Source organism: Sapajus apella, unplaced genomic scaffold, assembly GCF_009761245.1.
Source record: "Sapajus apella isolate SASKATOON/1434 unplaced genomic scaffold, GSC_monkey_1.0 scaffold3, whole genome shotgun sequence".
NCBI lineage: Eukaryota > Metazoa > Chordata > Mammalia > Primates > Cebidae > Sapajus > Sapajus apella.
Window position 1 is genome coordinate 28,389,220 of NW_022436943.1, and position 24,053 is coordinate 28,413,272.

At 32.0% G+C, this 24,053-nt stretch overlaps 1 protein-coding gene across 50 annotated transcripts in view; it reads left to right on the top strand.

The window, feature by feature from the left end:
• RIMS2 (regulating synaptic membrane exocytosis 2) overlaps window positions 1–24,053 on the top strand; it is a 692,961-nt gene that overhangs the window by 470,821 nt on the left and 198,087 nt on the right. For 12 of the 50 annotated variants that reach the window (XM_032245837.1, XM_032245921.1, XM_032245944.1 and 9 more), the window contains 2 exons: window positions 6,673–6,762; window positions 16,508–16,540. The exons of 27 other annotated variants lie outside the window; for them this stretch is intronic. In XM_032245837.1, coding sequence (XP_032101728.1) covers window positions 6,673–6,762; window positions 16,508–16,540 — 123 coding nt within the window. The remainder of the gene's footprint in view (window positions 1–6,672; window positions 6,763–16,507; window positions 16,541–24,053) is intronic. 11 more of the 50 variants (XM_032245873.1, XM_032245897.1, XM_032246039.1 and 8 more) reach the window with 3 other exon arrangements.

Sequence of the window (24,053 nt, forward strand, 5' to 3'; positions counted from 1 at the left end):
TTTGTGTTGTACTAGATAGCCATTGAGAATGCAAAAGATGAACAAGACATATTTCTTGCCTTGGGAAGCTCACAAGGGAAAAAAATAATATAATGATAGGAAATAAAACATAGCTGGTAAAACTATTCTATAATGTATAACTTATATAAAGTGTCTTAAGATTGTGGTACATATTCAGGGTCAATTTTATAAGGAGAAAGTAAGTTTTGAGAGGTTCTTCTGGGTATGTTTTCAGTCCCAAATATTTTTCCTGTTACCTGTCATAGTATTTCATATTCCACTATTAACTAATGGCTTATTTTCATAATACAAAGCTTTTAGCCTTTCTAGAACACTGAAGTGTAAATATTCCTGAGGGCACTATCCCAAGCTATTATCACATGCAAATCTTCACAGAAAGCAAGTGGATGGAGAAAATCAAGTGTGGGAAAAAGAATGCTGAAAGATGTGGTAGAGTACTAGCTGTCTTGGACGGATTATAATGGCAAATTCTGTCCATTCTAAATAATATTATTTGCTGTGTAGTTATGCTATAAATTTACTTTTTAAAATAACTTGGTATATTTAAATTGCTTAAATTACTTGTCACATAGTAGACCAGGTTCAGTGGCTCACAGCTATAATCCCAGAGCTTTAGGAGGCTGAGGCAGGAGAATTGCTTGAGGGCAGGAGTTTGAAACCAGCCTGGACAACTTAATGAGACCCTGCCTCTACTAATAACAAAACAATTAAAAAATTAGCCAGGCGTAGTGGTGCACACCTATAGTTCCAGCTATTTGGGAGCTTGAGACAGGAAAATCGCTGAGCCCAGGAGTTTGAGGCTGCAGTTAGCTCTGATTGCATCACCACACTCCAGGTTGGTGACAGAGGGCGACTCTGTCTCTAAAGCAAATATACAAACAAATAAAATAAGAACACTACTTGTCATATAATAATTACTATATAAATGTTAGTTATTATTTGTGATTTCTTAGTAATGTCTCACTATAATTTTGTATTTTCAGCACAAAATCTGAAAATTTTAGTTTTATATTTAAAGTCAAATTAAGTCTGATTATTATCACCCTCAAGCAGTTTTCAACATATATCTATATATACACACATAGTAATGTACTACATAATGCTGTTTTGGTCAATAACAGACTCCATATACAACAATAGTCTCATAGGATTATCATACTATATTTTTCCTGTACCTTTTCTATATTTAGACATGTTTAAATACATATATACACATCTTTGTGTTGTAATTGCCCGCAGTATTCAGTACAGTAACATGCTGTACAGGTTTGTAGCCTAGGAGCAATAGACTATAGCATATACCCTAGGTACATAGTAGGCTACCCTATATAGGTTTGTGTAAGTACACTCTATGATCTTTGCATAGTGATGAAATCACCTAATAACGAATTTCTCAGAGCATAGCCCTTTCGTTAAGCAATGCATGACTGTATATAGTTTAGCAGATTTCTGGAAATTAGTAATCATAATGCTATTCCTAATCAAATGACTTGCATAAGAAACAATACCAGGGTGGAAATAAATAGGATTGGATTGCAGCATAAGTTATTTTATAATGTGTTAATACATTTGTACATGTTTCAATGCAAGAATATTAGCACCCATATCTTTTCAAATTTGATATCTAGCTAGTAATTGATTTTATAGTGGAATTCGTGGATGTTTCCAAATTATATCATTCTCCCCTAACTTAGATAAATTACCATGTGTCCAAAATTAATATGAGAGAGAGTCAGGGATACTTTAAAATGCCAAGGGATATATCACATGTTTTTGAGCAGTATGGACATTCAATCACATCTGTATTATGAAAAGTAACTTTACAGTGAGCAAGATGGAATTGAAAGAGAAGAAACTGAGGGGATAGGACTATTCAGGGCAATTTAGTCATCCAATATTTGATGACCTGAACTACAGCAGAGGTTTGAATAAAGAGAAAGGAATGCACTTAAGATTTCCTCTCCTCATTCATAATTCATAAGCTTAAGTGTACCTGTTGTTGAAGTGAAGTACTTATAACTGAATATTTCTAATTTCTTTTCCTAAGCTTTCCTTTCATTACGGGAGATCTCTCCTCTTTAATTTACTTTTCTTTCCCTTTTTCTCATCTTATTTCTTCTATACTTCCAAAATCTCAACTGACTAATCAGATTAAGAATGCTATGATACAAGAGAAAGAGCATAGTTCTTAGAAATTTGCCTCAGGGTTTGCTTTACAATGTACTAACTGTGTGACTCTAGACCCTTGACTCAAGTTAGTTCATCTGAGAAAAGGAAATTGTAAAATACTTCTCCCATTCCCAGTATGCTACTTTGAAAATCAAGTGATGTAATAAGTATGGAATTGTTTGTAAACTACAATAATTTTTCAGTGCTTATTCTAATCAGTCAGCTCTATTTTCTCACTTGTAAAAACCACCTAATAGAAGGTCCCTTTTGTGTTTTGTAGGGTCAAATGTGATGCCGTTTATGAAAGCACATTAGAACATAAAATATTATACAGATATAATCTCACTAATATAGGAATTTATGCTATTATTTTATTTTATTTTAAGAAAGGTTCTCACTGTCACTTAGGCTGGAGTGCAATGGTATGATAATAGCTCACTGCAGCCTTGATCTCCTGGGCTCAAGTTATCCTCCCACCTTCCAAGTAGCTGAACTACAGGCACAGGCCTCTATGCCCGGCTGATTTTCAAAAGGTTTTAAATAGATAGGATCTCTAAAAGAAATAGATCTAAAAAAAAGATCCTATGTTGCCCAGTCTGGTCTCAAACTGTATGCTCTTTAAATTATAGTGTTCATATAGAATTTAACTACATAGTGTGATGAAGACTAGCTGGAATATAATTACTTTGCAGATGTGTGTTTCTTAAATATTGCTTACTAAAAAATCAACTCATAGTTAAGTCTCCAGGAATATAATTACTCTTCAAATTATCTAATATTTATTAGATCAAGCTTTAATCTACAAATTAAAGATGGGATAATCTACAAATTTAAGAATTTCAAATCTTAAAGCTTGTTCCTCTGTATTTTATTGAATTTTAAAAACAAATAAACAACTTTTAATTACGTGTCATTTTAATAATTCTGTTCTTTTTATGACTTTAATTCTGTTTTAAAATAGACGCTTGAGTTTCAATATGGAGCTTAATAGTAGCCACATTTGGAACTTCTGCAAGCTCTTCTAAACTCTCAGTGCCTCAATTTCACCATCTCAATTATAGGTACTCTTCGATAAAATTCAATTTGACTAATCAGTTATTATAGGATGCAAGAGTAACTGTAATTTTAGAGGTGGAAATAACCTTAGAGATTTTCAAGACCAGCTTTCTCACATCAAATATAACAAATCTAGCTATCAGGGAGGTTAGGAAGATGTTACTGGAAGGGGGTCCTGATCCAGACTCCAAGAAAGGATTCTTGTATCTCAAGCAAGAAAGAATTCAAGGCGAGTCCGTAAAGTGAAAGCAAGTCTATTAAGAGTAAAGGAATAGAGTATGGGTACTCCACAGGCAGAGCAGCCTGCTGCTGGTTGCCCATTTTTATGGTTATTTTTGATTATATGCTAAACAAAGGTGGATTATTCATGAATTTTCCAAGAAAGTGGTGGTCAATTCCCAGAACTGAGGGATTCTCCCTATTTTAGGTTATAAAGGGTAACTTCCTGGCATTGCCATGCCATTTGTTAACTGTCATGGTGGTGGTGGAAGTGTCTTTTAGCGTACATGCTAATGCATTATCTTTGTCCTCACTGACAAAGAGGTCACTGTCATCGCTATGTTGGTTTTGTTGGGATTTTGCTGGCTTCTTTACTGCATGCTGTTTTATTAGCAAGGTCTTCATGATCTCTTATCCCATCCTGTGACTTAGAATGCCTAACATCCTGGGAATGTAGCCCAGTGGGTCTCAGCCTTATTTAACCCAACTCCTATTCAAGATGGAGTTAACTCTGGTTCAAATGCCTCTGACAAAACTTGCCTAAAGTTACAGGCCTAGTTAATGGCAGAGATGTTCTGAACAGCCACCTTTCCTGGCCCAGTATGGTGATATATTTATTGCCTTTTCTATCAGTCACTGATAGCCTTGATCTAGTTCTTTCATTGTCTTAAGCTGATATTCATAAATTTATGGTTATCACAACTTTTCTATTACCGGCATATAATACTTTTCAACAAATATTTGCTGATTTCGAAGGTTTATTTTTCCTCCACGTTTCAGAAAATGCTGTCTGCCAATTTACAGATAGGCTATTTTTAAAACAACCGATTTCTTCTTTTGTACACTTGATCTTCCTTCAAAAGGTAGCATGTCTCCTTTTTTTGGAACATCACAAATTTATGAAATGGCAAAAGGTGAAACAACTTTTAAAAATGATAACCCTGTAGCATTTGATTTTTGGATCAACTCTGTAACACTTCTAAAATCTTTCTTAATTACTGGAGAATAACAAAAACGTGTAGGTCATTCAGAATCAACAAATACTTTAATATTAATGAGATTATTCTTCCCAACATGGGGAAATTTCTCTGTTGTTTTTTGCATTACCACAGAGTAATGTTGATCAGGGAGCAGATGATTCCCTTATTCTTCTGAGTAGAAAAAGCCTAACTAGAATCTTGGAATATATTAGAAAATTTTTAATCTTTAGCATTTTAAGATTTCTGTTTCTACTAGTAGTTCATTGAAATTTAGTGTCTTTATTGAGATTGTGTGTCATTTGGGAATTCTATATTACATCTTTATTAAATGATTTACAAGTTGGAAAATGAGGGTGTAAACTACACACTCGAGTGTAACTTTAATACTCCTAAAGCAAGAAGTTTATTTCATTGCAGTAGCTGATTTATCTTGGACCAGAATAATGAGTCGTATCATTAATAGCATTTATTTCAGATCTAGAAATTGGGAAATACTATCACTTAATGCAGTAAATTCTAATAGTATAAGTAATCAAAATTAGTTGTGTAACCAAAATCATCTATATTAGATGTTACTGTTTAGCATATTTTTCCATTTTTGGCAGTGGTTTCATCTTTCCAATTATGTTTTGCTTAGCTTGATATTATAAAATATGTTGGTATTCCATCATTTATGGCCAAAGGTAGATAGGATACCAAAGTATTGTGTATGGCATGGTGAAACTTTATAGGGATTAAAATGCACGTAGAGCCAGGCAAGGTGGCTTATGCTGTAATACCAGCTACTCAGGAAGCTGAAGCTGGAGGATCACTTGAGATCAGGAGTACAAGACCAGCCTGAATAACATAGCAGGATCATGTATGTGGCTAAAATATTTCTTAAATAAAAATAAAATGTACATAAGTAGTAACTATCCAGTTGACTTATAGTATAGCTTTAGAAATATATGAATAAAAAGAAAGACAAGTTATAAGATATATAATTATTTGTGAATGCTACTATGAGAATAAGATTAAATGGTGGCCAGTGAATCTTTTGATACATGGCCTATAAGGCCCTACATGGTCTGTGCTCCCTCACTTTCCATCTCCATTACTACTTTAACCTCATCTATTACTGTTTTCTTTGTTTGTTATGCTCCAGCCACAGTGACCTCCATGCTTTTCTGGAACATATCAGACATACGCCTAACTCAGGACATTTGCACATGCTGTTCCTCTGCCTGGAATCCCTTCTCTTCAAATAACCATATGGCTAACTCCTTTACTATCTTAAGTTCTATACTCAAAAGTTGCCTTCTTAGAGGAGACTTCCTTTCCTACCTTGTGCAAAATTTCATCACTCTGGATATTTTATTTCCTTCTTACCTACTTTGTTTGCCTTTTTAGCATCAATCAATATTTAGGTCACAGTATATTTTATTTATCTTGTTTATAATCACTTTCTCCCATCAAAATATAAACTTTATGAATGTATGGGTTTTTGTCTGTTTTGTTTGCTATTATATCCCCTGTACCCAGACATGCCTGGGTTATAGTAGGTGCTAAATATATATAAAATGAATGAATGTTAACCACATGAGAAATAATTATAGATAATCTTAGATGAGCCAAGTAACTCATATTCAATGATACAAAGCTGTTACTACTAATTATATTTGTCTTCCTTTATCAAGATTTTTATTTAAATAATATCTCATAGCATATACATATTTGTCATTTTATGAAAGTACTAAATATGGTAATAAAATAGTCATTTTATCTCATGTATTGAAATGTATTTATGAACTTTCTTTTGATATGTTTCAAAGTTTCTACATTGTAATTCCACATAAACATTTCATTTCATCACAATAAAGCAATGTTTGGTAAAATGCTTATTCTAAAATAAGCTAGTATGTATTATTTAATATCAACTAAGAGGAGATTTTTGTCAAACCATTTTAATTATTACTTTCTTCATATCTTGGCTGCATTCATTTTATTGAAAATAAATTTGGGGATATACTGGAAGTAAATTTTAGTGCTTTGGAATTTGAAATATATTAAGCAAAATTTCAGTGCCACATTTCCTTATTTAAAATGTTAACTATTACATAGTTTATGTAAGAATTTAGGAAAAATATCCAAAAGTCCCATAAAACCCTGAAGTATATTTAGATTCTTGTTATGGACATTATCTAATATTTCTGATAAGCTCTGATTGTTATTTTTTGATTTATACTAGAAGTTACATGGGAAGACCAGCAGAAAAAGGTGAATGGTACAATAAGTGATGACAAAACATTGCCGAAAAAGAAACACCAATCTGAGCCAGGTTTGTCAGGGTTTGGAAACCATATGAAAGCATGAGACTACAAACATTGCATTTCATGCTTTTTAAAATGCGTGTGTGCTTGTTGTACCTCATTTTTCTCATTTTGGTGTGAACTTGATAGTGTGTAGATTCCATTTAGATTAGAGTGGTAAATACTTTATTTCAAAATTTTTTAGAAAACCAATTATATGTATTTTGGGGAAAATATAATTATTTTATTAAGATGAATCCTTTAAGGAAAAAATGACTAATTTAAGCACAGACGGTGATCTGCTTTACACAGTTGATTATGTTGACTAAAATTGAAGTACCTTCATGCAGAGATACTTGCTTCCCTAAAAAGTACAATAGAAGCTCAATATACTATCTCAAGTTTGTCTTTGTAGGATATTTCTATTATTTGCTTGCAAATGCTGTTGAGATATTTATACCAAATATTGGTAATGATTTATGTACAATCTCTGGAGTTAAAACATATTGCCAGCAACAAGGATGAGGGTTAGCATAGTATTTGAATTAAATAAAGAGTCTCTTCAAACTGTTAATTCTACCAGTGAATTGAAATGAAGTATTTTTGTTTTCCTCTCCCTTTCTTCATTTTTTGTGGAGAGATATGGTTAACCCATTTATGCAGGAGGTTGCAAATTTTTTTGTGTGAAAAATTAGACTTTGGCAATGACCTTGAGCAGTAGGATATAAATCACTACCAAAAGTTTAGCATTCCAGTAATGGAACAGTAGGCATAAATGGGTTAAGTAGAAGACAAAACTTGAACCAAGAGTAAAATGAAAAAAGGCACAGTGCAGAGATAATCGATGAACTTAAAAATAATACTACTTTTAATTAGTAATTGAATGAGAATATATTGAAATGTTCATCGAAAATTTAAAAATTCAAATAGAGTTTTACTAATGGTATTATAATTAAAAATAGTTTCGTCTGTGGTAATAGTGTTAAAGTATTTTTATGTGCTAATTCATTATTTCATGTTACAGCTCTAAGACCCATATATTAAAATATGCCAATGTAAAAATTAGTCTTTAACCGGTATTTGTTGTCATCCTGCTGTATTCCAAGCATTATAGTTGGCACTGACTTATTAATGTAGACAAGGCAGACACAGCAATTGCCCTCACACAGCATATTACGTCTGCAAAAATACATAATTTAAAAATAATTATACTAATGATTAAGCAATTACAATTGTGGTAAGTTCTATTAAGGAGAAGAATAGAATGCTTTGAGAAAATGTATTATGTGACTAAGTCTGAAGAGCAAAGAAAGATATCATAGTGCAAATGAATTAATCTATGAATTATCTTTTAGTAAAACAGTACATACTGAAAATGTAATAAACTGGAATTCAGATTGGGAATTTAAATTTATTCACAAGGTTGTAAGAAAAAAATATATTTTTTCAAATCTTCAGTTAATAGCAGTTTATGAGAAAAATAGTGATTAGCTTAATATATTGAAAGAGATTTTTTAGGTAAACAAGATAAATATAAAATTGATGTTTTATGTTATGATTTATATATCAAAAATTATTACTGTAAACATCTCCTCTTGCTATATTGTGTGACACAGGTTATCCTTGGTCATAAACTATTATTTGTTTATCCACTTTGTCATCATGTGCAATACGTGACTATGTTTGTGGCCATATATATATCTATGTAAACAAGTTACATTGTATATTAAAATCACGAAACAATACAATGTTTAATGAAAAATATTTTGACATCTCATAAACGCAACATTTTAAGGATATACTTTAAATATTTTTTTTAGTTTAACTATAGTCCCTTAATGTCATAGTTTAAAATGATTATAGTTTTTTTTTTTTTTTTTTTTTTTTTTTTTGAAATTGTGTATTTTCCTGTATGCTAGGAAAATTGGTCCTGGAAATTGAAACCCTAAATGTCATGAGTAAGTATGCAATATGCTAAGACAGTAAAAACAATGTTAAATTTTAGTACTTCATAAATATTCTTACCTGTTTGCTTCTAAAAGGAAATTAGGTTATTTAAAGAATATTTTTAATTATCAAAACTTTGGAGTGATAAAATGGGAGGAAAGCAGTAGGATATAGATATAGCAGATTATATTTCAACAACATGTTTATATGAACCTATGCTTTACAGAATACATGTTTGGAGTTATTTCTTTTATGTTTAAGTACGTATATTAATAATCTGTTGACTATAAACAAGGGTGTTTCATACATAATTTTTATATGCTGAAATATAAGAAACCTCAAAAAATTATCAAAGATTTCTCATCAAAGGATTATTGTGGCAAACTTGTGGCATCAGAAAAAATTTGTATGGAATTGAGCCCAAATTTGAGATGGAAAGTGGCTGTGCATCAATAGATATATTGTTTTCTTTTTCAATTGCTGTTTTATTAAAATCAATGCCAGAATAATTTATAATACCTGGGAATTTGCCATTTCTGGAATGTTTACTAGCAATAAAAATAACACTTGAAATTTTTATTTTAAATGTGAGACTATAGAACCAAAGAACTAAATGGCATGACATGGACTAGAAAATGAGTTAACAAGTATTTGGATGAATTTTAAGTACTATGACTAGTATCTGCCTTTTTAAAAGAATAAACTTGGTATTTCTGAACTGAGATGTCTTGAGAGGATTATCAGCAAAAGAAGTGATTTCCTTATTGCCCAGGCTGGAGTACAATGGCGCAATCTTGGCTCGCTGCAACTTCCACCTCCTGGGTTCATACAATTCTCCTGCCTCAGCCTATCGTGTAGCTGAGATTATGAGTACCTGCCACCACGCCTGGCTCATTTTTGTATTTTCAATAGAGACGGAGTTTCACCATGTTGGCCAGGCTGGTCTCAAACTCCCGACCTCAGGTGATCTCCTTGCCTTGGCCTCCCAAAGTGCTGGAATTACGGGCCTGAACCACCACGCCTGGCCCTACTTATAATATCTTTAACTTAATTGACATCAGGATAGATACAGATCCCTGGGAAGTATCATGTTTATCATATTAATATCTTTCATGTGAACATAAAGTATGTAAATCCTATGCATTATTTTAAGCCCCAGGTTTTTTGAATAATTTTTAGTGTAAATCATTTAATGTTTTCTTCCTGTAGAATGTGGATTAGAATTTTTTTAGAACTTAAAGTTAATAAAATATTTCTAATTCAAATCAAGTAACAAATAATCCGTTGTTTATTTTTTCAAAAAACAATCTGATTCCAGAAAAGAATATTGTGGTCTTTAATAATTCAGTGATATAAATATTAAAAAAACTATTAAGCAATTGAATTTTATAATTTTTATCTTGTGAGTTTATGTTTTCTTATAGTAATTAGAAATGTTTATGAGAAAAGAGGCTGTTTCCACATAAAATATTTTAGACTGATATTTTACTTAACTTAGCCCACAAAAAAGTAGTGGGAAAGCTACCTTAAGTTAGAAGTTCTTCAGTCTTAATGAATGTTTTGGAACTGGTACAATTTCGCATATTCTCCAAAATTAGTCTTAGAAACTAATCTTAGTTCAGAGTTTATTTACCTGGACATATAACTTTAAAATAATTATGAGTTTTGATTTGTTATTTTCTAAGTGTAAGCTATGCTACATCTAGGAAAATCTTGAATTGACGCAGCTATTCTTATTGTAACTGAAACCATAACGTGCTCTTATCTGGTTGTATCTTACATGGAAAATAACTGTCTTCTTGTAAAAGTGAAGGCAACTAAACCTTTTGCTGATGTACTATATGATTATACAGTATTTTTGAAAACTGAAAATATTCAGAGTAACAAATTGTGTTTTACTACTTACTATAATATTTTAATGTGCACATAAGCCCCTAGTTTTAGCATTGTTTGATTTTATTTGTGTTAACCTTTATTTTTTTTCTAACATGGACATTTCAATATTGTGTTCTTTATGGAATTTATAATAATAGTGTAGGTATTTTTTTTACTTAATTTTACTTTTGGAATTTAGTTTTATAAAATGTATCTTTAGGAAAAGTAAATATTCAATAAAGTATTTTGTTAGTGAATTTTATACTGTAAATTTTTTTCTTGAGTGTTTTGATATTTTGTACTTTTGTTTCTTTTCATTCTTGAATGTTTAAGATTTCTTAAAAGTAAAAAAAAAAAAAAATTTAGTCTAAAGCAGTATTCCAAATCAGTCTTCTTATTAAATACTTGTTCAAGCCATCCAGTCTGGAAAAAGGAATTAGGGCTCTGTTCTTGGTCATTATCAACAGCTTGATGACTTCTGAATTGTTGTAAAATAAGTATATTTTATTCTTAATAGAAAAAATTAATGTAAGACAAATGTTTTATATGACAGATCAAGTGATAGAATTTGGAATTAAATACTACTAACATCTTGAGAAGTAAATATCACATTCTTTCATAATATGCCTGAAGTGAAATTTCATGATTTATGAAGTTAATTGCTCATTTAAAATTAGTTCAGTTTTCTCTGCATATACAGATAAGCTTGTATGCCAAATCTCCAAATCTGTTCTTCAGTAACCATCCTTCCTATGATAAACAGCATGCTATAGTTTGGAAATAAATTAAACTCCCTCAGTACATACTCTCTTTTTTTCTGCATTTAAAAACGTATTATATGTTGGATTTCAAAGATAAAATCAGAGAAAAACAGCAATGCCCCAAATAAGAAGGCATTTAAAAGATAGCCTTTTTAGGCCAGGCATGATGGCTCACACCTGTAATTCCAGCACTTCGAGATGCCAAGGCGGGCAGATCACAAGGTCAGGAGTTTGAGACCAGCCTGACCAACGTGGTGAAACCCCATCTCTACTAAAAATACAAAAATTAGCCAGGTGTACTGGTGTGCATCTGAATCCCAGCTACTCATGAGGCTGAGGCAGGAGAATTGCTTGAACCCAGTTGATGGAGGTTGCAGTGAGCTGAGATCACACCACTGCACTCCAGCCTGGGTGACAGAGCGAGACTCCATCTCAAAAAAAAAAAAAAAAAAAAAACAGAATCCTTTTTATGTAGGTATAGTGAATTTTTAATAATAGCAAAGTATTTGAAAGTACTGCACCTAATCTAATAAATGGTCATTTAATAGGTTGAAATTATTGTAAATGTTCAGTAATTTTATGGTTGTAGACAAAATTATAGGAAATAATTAGTTTAGAAATGACTGGTTTGAGAAATTTTTCAAACCACATCATTTGGTTTGAGAAATTTTTCAAAAAGGTTTTGTCACTATGGAGATGTTCTAGTTTGTCATCTGTAAACTTGATAAGCCTTGTATCACTGAGGCCCTCCTACTAGGTGCTTACTTAAGCTTCTTGTTTTTTTTTTTAAAAAAGGTATCTCTTCTTCACCCAAAGGAAACATTCTAAGGCTCCATGAACTTTAACGAGCCCTCACACTATGCTTAGATTCTAATTATGTGAAAATTCTAATATACAGTTAGAATTTTCATGCTTCTGTTTCATTGTGTCAGGAACCTTGTTTACGTATGTTTGTTCCCATAAGACATAAACATATGTTATTCAACTACAGTTAAATCTGGTAACAGTACCAAGTGTATGCCTATTGTAAATGGTGGTAAGTGAGAACATTAACCAGTCAACAAAATTTGATAGATATCAAACACTGTGGGTGAAAACTGCATTTGTGAATAAACAAGCCACATGTGTTTGACTTTTTTAAGTTGATTACAGGTAATCATTTCTGTTTGAACTTGAGATATGTGTTCAGTTGAAACATAATAACAGTTAAAACATTATTACATTGACAAGGGAAGAATTCTTAGCTTGCACTAAATTTTACATAAAAGCTGACATCATAGTTTCATGAGCTTATCGTATTACCAAATATGCTTAATGAAAATGATTTTGTATATGCATTAATATCTGTATATGAGATATGTAGATAAACAGTCATGCAGCACATAATGATGGTTCAGTCAAAGAAGGATGCATATATGACAGTAGTCCCATAAGATTATAATACTGTATTTTACTGTATCTTTTCTACATTTGGATATACAAAATACAATTGTGTTACAGTTGCCTGTAGTATTGAATATAAACATGCTGTATAGGTTTGTAGCCTAGGTGCACTATGACTGTATCATAGCCTGGGTATGTAGTAGGCTATACCATGTAGTTTTGTGTAAGCACGCTCTGTAATACACAATAATGAAATCATTCCCATCTTGCTTTTTATATTAAATAGTTTACAACTTAATAGTATCTTAAATTTTAAAATATTTATTGTAAAATAATTTACCATAAGTGATTGAATGGTGCTTATGAGTTTATTCATTATATTTTATAAGTTTTTTTTATTTCACTGTAATTTGTGAAAATAATTTATTTTGTATGATGGAATGAACAAAAACTACTGCACTTGTTTTTGTTTCTACAAAGAAACTCTTCATTATTTTATGTCTAAAACAAAGATCCAGGCCGGGCGCAGTGGCTCAAGCCTGTAATCCCAGCACTTTGGGAGGCCGAGGTGGGTGGATCACAAGGTCAAGAGATCGAGACCATCCTGGTCAACATGGTGAAACCCCGTCTCTACTAAAAATACAAAAAATTAGCTGGGCATGGTGGCGCGTGCCTGTAATCCCAGCTACTCAGGAGGCTGAGGCAGGAGAATTGCCTGAACCCAGGAGGCGGAGGTTGCGGTGAGCCGAGATCGCGCCATTGCACTCCAGCCTGGGCAACAAGAGTGAAACTCCGTCTCAAATAAATAAATAAATAAATAAATAAAACAAAGATCCAGACATAATTGTGACAGTATCTGGGCACCTAAAAGAGGGAATACTTTTACTATCCTTAATCAGTCTTACCTGGTTATTGATTAGATGAAAAGATGGGTTTATTAGTTGCAGAAGAGTCTTGTAACTGGTTGTTGGATAAATGAAAAAGAAAGAGTTCTCATTAGAACCCTTCATTAATTGCACTAAAAAGTAGAATATTTGACTGTGGCATGGTAATGAGAAGTATGGGAGAAGTAGAGGGGATATTCTTAGCTACTTTCAAGGTTCACCAAAGTCTGCTATTTATTATGATACTATATGCGAAAAAAGTACTTATAGCATGTTACCATTTGCCTAACACGTAGCTGCTTAAGCAAGGTAGTTGACTATAAATTTCTCTTTTTAAATGAGGCTGTTTAAATGCAATAATACATAATAAAACTGTAACCACAGAAAGTCCACAAAGCCAAAAATATTTAAAATATACATGATACAAATATAGTTCTATTTTGAGATATGCTTTACATGAATTTTAATTTGCTAAAGTTATATTTTTATGTAAGCTTAATTATGAACTAATTATTAATGGATCGTATTCAGATAAACTATGGAAAATGACTTAATTGATACTTTTAGTTAGTAGTGAGATCATTTTCAGATATTTTATTTTCATCCCCTTATTAGTCAAATATATTTTGCACTTCCTGAAAAAAAGTTTTTTATTATTGATTCTAAGATAAGTGTTGCCATATTCCTTACAAATGAAAGCATTGGTCAATTACTTGACAGTTGTAGAATGTACCACTTTTTAAAAAAAATTTTTAATTAAATACTGTATAATAAAACATCCAGTTCAGGCATCACCATGAGAGAATTGTTTTTCTTCTTTGTTTGACTTTTAATTTTACATGTTTTCATTGGGTCATATAGCATCTAGTACAAAGAAAATTGACCTGGTAATCAGGAGACCCCTGTTCTATTTCTGGCTCTGCCACTGAACTTGTTTTGTATCATTGGGTAAGTCACTGGAACTATGTGTGCCTCTGTTATTCACTGAAATTAACTGAGTGAATTGAGAATAATTTTTCATGTTTGGATATATAATATGAAAGCCATTGCATTGATGCCACATAAAGTAATTCAAACTATAGGAAAATACTAGGTAAAGAAAGAAGCTTCATTTCTTTATGTCATTATTATACTTTATGCAAAAAATAAAATATTTTCTTAAAGATGGAATATATGGAAACCATATTTCATCCACTTCATACCAATTTCATTTTAACATGTGAGGAAACTATTTTAATAATCTAGAAAATGTGTATCTAGGGAAATTTTGTGTATAAAAACACAATGCAACATGTGAAAGTCGGCATTAGCATAGGCTATTAATAAACTGTGATTGTCCTACCTTATCTTCCTTGAGAAGTAGGTGGATTGAGGGTGGAAACAAAAACATAGCACGTATAATTTTAATGTGTATTAATAAATTTCAGGAGAATATGAAGATTTTTTTTCCTAGTGGTTAATCCTGTTAACAGTGTGATTTGCAATGTAATTGTGATGAGATTTAATGTCTGATGAGATTTAATGTCTGATTTTCAACAGGTGAAAAAATGTGTTCAAATAATAATAAAATGGTATTAAGTTTCAAAATGTCATTTTTTTCCAGTTTTCTATAATTCGTACTAATATTTCTGGTTTTTTTCTAAGAAAAATTGTTTTGATCATCTTAGCACTAATGGACTTAGTTGAATGGAAAGTTTTCATTTATCACTATTCATATAAAAGGATAAATTTGTTACAGGAAATAATTCTCTAAAGAGCTATAATTTGAATACGTTGGTATTGCAAGTATATTTTGATACAATATGCTTTGCTATATAAATCACTCAAAAATAATGATGTAGCTATTGCAAGAACTTAAATGTGGTGTTTGATTTTAGAATTTGTGGTATCTGATTCAAAGCTAAGTGAGTAAATTAAAATATAAAATTTTGGCTTTTTCGCATATTGTTCATCTGTGTCAATCATACTAACTCACTAATATCTTCGGAAGAAATTTTTTTTTAGAACACTGAGTTTAGCAGACATTTTTCTGTTTTCCAGTCACTGTATAAAATGTTATCTGAGCTACTTCACTAGCACTAGGGAGAAAAGTCTTTCCAAAACATGTGTCATATCTGTTATAGTTGATGGATTTGGATGGATACCTTCCAGCATAAATTTTAATAATCTATAAAGTGGCATTTGTAAGAATCTGTTGAACAGGTAGGCATTAAAAAAGAATATGATCAAAGAAAATTTGTCTACATTGAAGGTTAATTTGGATTTTTGATGCTGAAATGAAGCCGTATATTTCAGCTACTCTTCAAATAAAAACTTGTGCTGTATTTATTACTTCATAACATTTTAATAATATTTTGCTGTATTGAAATAATTCAATGAAATATTGGCCTGATGACCATTCTTTGTTTTTGTGTGTGCACTGGTTTACTGGGGAAGCATAAAAGGAATAGAAATCTGTTGGAACTATTTTATTGCTCTTTTTGATGATGACTCAATTAAATCTTTTTCTGCAGATAATTAAAAGTTTGAAAGCATTGTAATAGATTTTTATATTGACTCAGTAATGTCTTGAACAATGTGGTCATACAACTAACATTGTTTTTACTAATGGTATCTTTCTTCAGCATTGGTGTTCAGGATTTGCTATACATAAATAATTGTAAACTTTGGGATCCTCTTTGTTTCTATACTAACTTTTATTTTTCTGAATCTGCTAGCCTATAGTAGCATAATCATCTTGCCATCAGTTCTTATGTATTTTTTGTGGAATGCATTTGATTATATCTTCCCTAAAACTGTACGCAGGATTCTTTCTCAAAATGATTAGAGGTCCTTTCCTTCAGTATCACTTTTTACCCTTTGAGTACATCCACTCACTCCCATCTCCTTTGTCTATGTCTGTCCATTACACGATGTGATCACAGAAGAACTGGACTCTACAAGGAGAAGATATGCAGGTCTGTCTCTTCTACTGCTTTTTTTTGTTATTATTTTATTTATCTAACTTGTCCCAGAAATGTTTAATCATTTTTTTACTCATTTCATAGTTATTCATTCCTTTGTAATATAAAAAAATATTAAATATATGATCATTTTAATTTAGGTATTTGTATATTCAACTATCAACAGTGACTGCTCCAATTAGATGGATAAAAGTAAAGTAATTAATTTTTATGTAATATGTATATATATGTAATTTTTTCATAAACTGACTAAAGGCAAATGGGATTTGTGTGTATGTGTATGTATGTATAGTTACCCCCCAGTATACACACACATATATATGTTTGGTTCCAAACATTTTAGACATAAAACTAGTTTTCAATTTTTTTTAAATAATTCCAAATTTTGATTTCTAACATGAGTTCATCAGTGTTCTACACTGTAGAGAATACCAAAGACCTAATACCCTAAAAAAGCTATCAATATCACTGAAGAGTTAAGAGATGTGGATAACATCCTCTGTTAATATGTCAGTGCAGATTATTCTGACAAATATTCTACAAAGACATAAAGTGAAATAAAGTTTATTTCAACTAGATGGTCAGAAAAAGTGTCTTGGAAGAAGTAACACTTGAGCTGAAACTTGAACATTCATTAAACACATGTGGTACTGTTCTAGGTGCTGGAAATAACAGGACACACAAAATAGCTCCCTATCCTTGCAGGCTTTTTTTAGTGTGAATATGTGTACACACACACACACACACACACACACATAAAATGTATGTACATATGTATACACACATGTATATAAAATGTAATGGAATCAGAAAAGATGGTATGATTCCTTTCCCCTGGGAAGGATAGATATTAAATACAAGAAAGACTTCATGGAGGAATTTAGTTGAATATTAAAAGCTAGAACACTGTTGGCCTCTTGTGTAGAGAGCATTTCAGGTAGAGGAAGCAGTATGGCCATGGCTTCACACAAGTTTAGGCAAAAGTAGGAAGAGACCAGATTTATAAAGATTATGTAGGTTATTGAAACATATAAAGCAACAGAGTAAGTCAGATATTTGTTTCTAGAAACATTACTTTGGTGGTTATGTAAAGGATGGAATGGATTAATATAAGCAGAAATATTGTATATGAGGATAGTGTGATGAATCAGTTAAGAAATGATTATGGTCTGAATTAAGGTATAAGTAGAGGCAAACAATACATAAGAAGTTACATAAAGATGTAGACCCTACAAGTCTTGGTCACTGATCAGACTGGATATTATTGATGCAGGAAAATGAGGCATAGGGTAATTTCAGGTGACTAAAGTGTTTGGTGGTACATTTTATCAGGTTAGGGAATATAATTTTTACAAGTTTTAGGGGAAAAATGGAGTTCACTTTTAGGATAGCTAATATGTAAGCCTCATTTGAAATATTCAAGTATAAATATCTAATAGAGGTGATTGGTAGTCTGGAACTCAGGAGGGAAGTCTGGGCTAGGGACATAGGCTAGGGTAGCATATTAGCATTCAAGTGATGCCATTGGAATTAATGGAATTGTCAGTAGCATATGAAAAATAAGAAGAGAGCCAAGAATCAAAATTTGGAGATCACCAGCACTTATTTATGTTTAAGGGATGGATGGAAGAACACAAGCCAGAAAACTGTGTTGAAAATGATTAAAGACAGTAGAATATCCATGAAAGAAGAGAATTTTTTAAAAATCTATGAAAGAAGTGAATCTCAATAAAGGGGTATAATCAGCAGTGACAAATTCCAGAGAAGACAAATATATTGTTAAATGGTAGGACTAGTCAATAAAGATATTTTTCTTATTGATTCAATAAAGTTGTTGTGGTTAGAAACCAAATAGAAGAGAAGGAAAAGGAGACGGAAAAGAAAAAAAAAAAAAAAAAACTGAAGGTAGCTAATGTAAACTAGGCTTCTTGATGGCTTGGGAATTAAAAGTTAAGAATACCCTGGGGAATTCGACAAGGAGCTCACCAAGGATATCCTGAAAAATGGTTACAGTTTAGCTGAGTGGAGACCCTAAATTTGTGATGGCATTGGTTCTCTAAGAATGTGTGATGATTGGCTCATTAGCACACTTCGGATATGGTCATTAATCATTTGGATCACAGTTGGAACTTTCTGGGCAATTATATAGAAAGAAGAGGAGACGGGATGTTAAGGGTGGATGGCAAGGAAGGTAGTTGAAGTAATGTTTGAATGGATTGGGAAGAATTAATTGTGTTAAATCATTTTGTCATGTGAAATCATGCAGAATTTTTGATGAATTGGGAAAGAAGGTCTCAGTGAAAGAACTGAACTTTGTGGTGATAGCTAAGGGAATAGAGGCAAATTGAGCAGATTATTATCAGAGAGAATTTAATAATCTTCAGAATTTTCAGATGTTGAACAATTCCAGATAATGTGAAGATACAATGTTTCTTTCTGGGTGTGATTTTCCACGATAGAACATAGATTACAGTTTGGGAATGCAAATAAAGCAACAAATTTTATTTTATTTTTATTTCTTTTTAATTGTACATTAGGTTCTGGGGTACATGTGCTGATCATGCAGGATTGTTGCATAGGTACATACTTGGCAAGGTGGTTTGCTTCCTCCATTCCCCCGTCACCTGTAACTGGCATTTCTCCCTATGTTATCCCTCACAGCTTCCCTACCTCCCACCACGTAGGGAAGCTAAATTTCTCCCTTAGTTCCCCCAACAACAACCCCAGTGTGTAATGCTCCCCTTCCTGTGTCCATGTGTTCTCATTGTTCAACACCCGCCTGTAAGTACATGCGGTGTTTGGTTTTCTGTTCTTGTGTCAGTTTGCTGAGAATGATGGCTTCCAGACTCATCCATGTCCCTAAAAAGGACATGAACTCATCCTTTTTAATGGCTACATAGTATTCCATGGTGTTTATGTGCCACATTTTCTTTGTCCACTCTATCTTTGATGGGCATTTGGGTTGGTTCCAGGTCTTTGCTATTGTAAACAGTGCCGCAATTAACATACTTGTGCGTGTGTCTTTATAATAGAACGATTTATAATCCTTTGGGTATATACCCAGTAATGGGATTGCTGGGTCAAATGGAATTTCTATTTCTAGATCCTTGAGGTATTGCCACACTATCTTCCACAATGGTTGAACTAATATACACTCCCACCAACAGTGTGTAAGTGTTCCTTTTGCTCCATATCTTTCCAGCATCTGTTGTCTCCTGATTTTTTAATGATCGCCATTCTAACTGGGGGAAAGCAACAAATTTTAATGCTAACATTTTTATACAGACATTGAAATTATTGAGGGCCTCAGCTTGATATATATGTGAAAGAAATTGCCTGGACTATAGATGGTAGCAACAAGGAGGAATAATGGTATGAACATAAAAGACATAGACTTCACATAAGATTGGAAAAGTAAACATGTGGAAGCAGCAATGCATACCAAGAAGAATGCTTCTAGGCTTCTATGGTGTATATGTAAGTTCAAGGATTTTGAGCAGCTTCCCCTCAGAATGTTTCTGAGGGAGATAGTATTCTTGAAGGGTCAACATTCCATTCATGATAAAAAGGGAAATGAACATTCTCTGATGAAGCCGAGGGATATATTGTATTTAAGTAAAAGGAATATGGTTTCAGACCACAGTGGAAAAGATTAGGAGGTCTCTAAGCAATGCAGGAAGAATTAGAGAAAGAAACTCAGGATAGTAGGGTTTTGACAGTACTGACTGGAAAATGTTAAGAAAGGAATGAGTGCTGGGGAAAGGAAGGAATGAACCGTGTAATTTAGTAGTGGCAAAACAAGGAGAAAAATAAGGAATTTAAGCTTAGAGGGGGAAGAAAATTCAGAGGTACAGCTTAGAGGTCAAGCAAAGGAATCTTCATGATATGCATAAAGGCAGAGGAAAAAGACTTGGTTGAGAGAATTTGAAGACTCCAAAGAGGAGAGGATTAATAATGGAAGCAACTTTTCTTACAAAAAAAATAAAACGTACCTAGGATATCTGTTGAATGTTTAAATTTATGGAGGCAAGAATGTTTTATTGTCCTTAAAGATTAAGTTCTAAATTGTTACCATAGTTAGCTAAATATAATTTGAAGTCTTTCTTAACATACACTTTTAAAATTACAATGGTAGCTATAGATCTATGACACCCTTTTTCCTCCTGGTATGAGGAAGTTGAATGTTGAACTTTCTGGATGTCTGTTACAGATCCCTAATATGTGAGTTTGGGATTCTACAAACTCAAATGAGCCTAGAGATAAAGACTAGTGCATTCTGTTCCAAAGTAAGTAGGAGTAAAGAGAGAATAATACAAAGGATAAGAAAACATTCACAGAAAAAGGAAATCATTTAAGAAAAGAAAGCAGTAAATTTTGTGACAAGCAGTTCAGAATGTATTTCACCTGTTTAATAAAAGCAAGCTAAAGTTAAGTCTTTTCAAAATCTGACTGTAGTATGTGACCAAAGGTAATATCTTTATTAAACTGTCACTTATATCTCTAATGAACATGCAAGTTGGTTATCTGTCTTTATAAACACCACTTTAGCCCAATATATGATGGAGAAATAATTTCACAAGTCCAATTACTTGGCTAACATATTTGGTCAAAGTGTGTGTTTTATATTTTAAACCACAATTATAAGACCTTCAGTTGTGTTACAAGGTCCAATTACAGTCACTACATCATCATTCTACATAATTAATGGAGGAATTGATTTTGAAGCAGCAAAAAATGTTAACTTAGCACTTGCAAATCATAATCAAGTTTCTTTTAAATGAGAAGTAGCATGCTTTATTAGGGTATATTATACTTTTTCTTCTTACTCATGAAATTTCATATGACAGTTTTTTAAAATAATTATTAAACAAGTCTAACACAAAGTAAATTTTTAAGGTACTATTTGTTAAGTTACATAAAACAACATCTTACGTTTCAACTACATAAAGTTTTAGAATTACCTTCAGACCTAATTTAGAGCATCTGACAAGATAAGTGCTTGTGTAATATATCAGTTATACTCATAAGGAGATCTCAGTATAAAGAAATCTTTTGTCAGCTATGTTTCTCACCAGTCTCTTAGATCAATTATTATGATATTTATATTTGTTATGATATTATCTTAATAATAATTATTATTATAGTTGGGTCTGTGCTACCTTAAGAGTCTGAGAAAATGTTAAAAATTACTATTTCAGAATGATCCATTTGTCTTCCAATACTAATGTTAATTTGAAAAGCTTAACAATTCAAGTTGAATAGGTTTCAAATATTTCTTAATAAAAATATGGTTGGGAATGAGTAACATATTTTGTGTTATAATTATAATGCTTAGTAAAATAATCACTTTCTATTAGGGTTAGCTAAGTGAAACTTCTTAATATTAATACAATTACAATATGCTTTTTTGTTTTGGTTTTCTGATTACTCTGAATGTTGCCCATTGATAATGTATTCTCTAGTTCATTCAGACTGCTGTAACAAAATGTCATAAGCAAGGCTTATAATTCACAAAAATTTATTTTTTACAGTTCTGGGCCTGGAAAGTCTAAGATCAAGGCACAAACAATTTTAGTGTCTGATTAGGGCCTGCTTTCTGGTTCATGGACCGCAATCTGTTTTCCCTTTGTCTTCATATGGCAGAAGAGGCAATGGGTCTGTGTTCGCCTCTTTTATTATGGCCCTAACCTCACAACACTCTCATGGCCTAATTACCTGCCAAAGGCTCCATCTCCTAATATGTTCACTTTAGTGGGTAGGGTTTCTACATGAATTTTGGGGGGGACACAAATATTCGGACTATAGCATGTAGCATTTCAAAGTTGTATTTCAATTCTTGTCAGATTTGAGTGGCATATGTGACATATTTTGAATGCTCTGTGCTTTTATGTGGCATTTTGGTATACTTATGTGCTGAACAGTAAAGAAGCAACATTGATTATAGTAGTAATTTAACATACGTGTATGTATGAACACATATAAATGCACATATAAGCTGTTCTTGAAATTTTCCTAAATCTTAATTATTGTGTTTCACATTCTATTCATTTTATTGATACTCTGTGTGCATTGATTACATCCTTTATTTTATGAACTCAATATTATTGATGAGAGTAGAAAACTGAGATACTCAAGATGGCTCAGTCATGAAAACCTTATATAACCCTAGTACCCTGAAATCTTGAAAATGTAAATTGCCCAGTCTGTAAGCAGGCACAAAGTGTCAATGCTATGATCAATACTAGGCTAGATACTGTAAATATTGGTATATAGGAATATTTTATATAAGCTTAAGCTTATGTATTTTGTTAAGTAATATCATGATACATGTAAACAAGTCTCAAATGAAATATATATGTACATATAATATAAAAATAGATCACATATATGACAGCTTCTATTGATATAGTGTAATATTTAAGCCCAATTTACTAAAGTTTATAAATATTCTAATTAAAGAAAAGAGTTAAAGCTCTTGGAACTCAAAAGATTAATGATACCCCAACATGGAACAGATAACTATGAAATAAATAGCTATTTGGTGAATAAATAAGTCATTTAAAATGAGGTTTGGAATGCACTGTTTTTTAGTTCTTTTTAGATATAAAATTTCATTTAAATTGGAAATTAAATCCTGAATTTACGATATTACTACTAATTTATTAATATATTACTCATACATTCTGAATACTATAACATTCTGTTTTACCTAGGCCTATCACCCACCTTAACTCTGTGTCCTAAAAATTTCAGCTGTTAGGGAAAATATTTGTTCCTGTAAGAAATGCTGGTCTGAGAAGCAGTATGAAAGCAGATTCTGGAACTAAACTTTTTAATCAGCTCCACCACTTACTTGCTCTGTGATCTTGTGAGAGTTACTTTATGCCTCGGATTCCTCATCTGTAAAATGGGGATAATAATGGTAGTACCTCAAATGGATATTGCAAAATTAAGTTAGCCAAAATATAATATGCAAAATACATGAAAACTGTGTCCAATACAGAGTAAGCACTATAAATGAAGAATGTTATTTTTTATAAAAACACATGAAAACTGAATTTTTATTTCAAATCATCTGCATTTCGATGTGTATGCATTCTTTTCATCATCTAGAATTAATTATTTGTTACACGCATTGCAGATATGCTAGTTTGTGACTACTAGTTTAGGAGATAACTGTCAAGCAAATCCAGGTATCAGGCTTATGGCACCTGTACTCTTAAACTTTATCATTTCTGAAAAACATAGTTGGGTGGAAGGAGCAAGAGCATTGAAATCAGGCATGTGTGAATTATAATTCAAGTTCTGCCAGTTACTAGGGATATGACTTTGGGCTGGTTGCTTAACACTTCTTATTAATCTTAGTAAACTCTAGCTAGTTTAGTAAGGGGTTAATTATATTTTAATGAAAGCAGAAAATATTTATTTCTGTGGAAAAAGAAAGCCTTCCTAAAAATAAAAACAATGAAATAAATTTAAAAAGATGGAGAACCTTGACTGGAGTGTG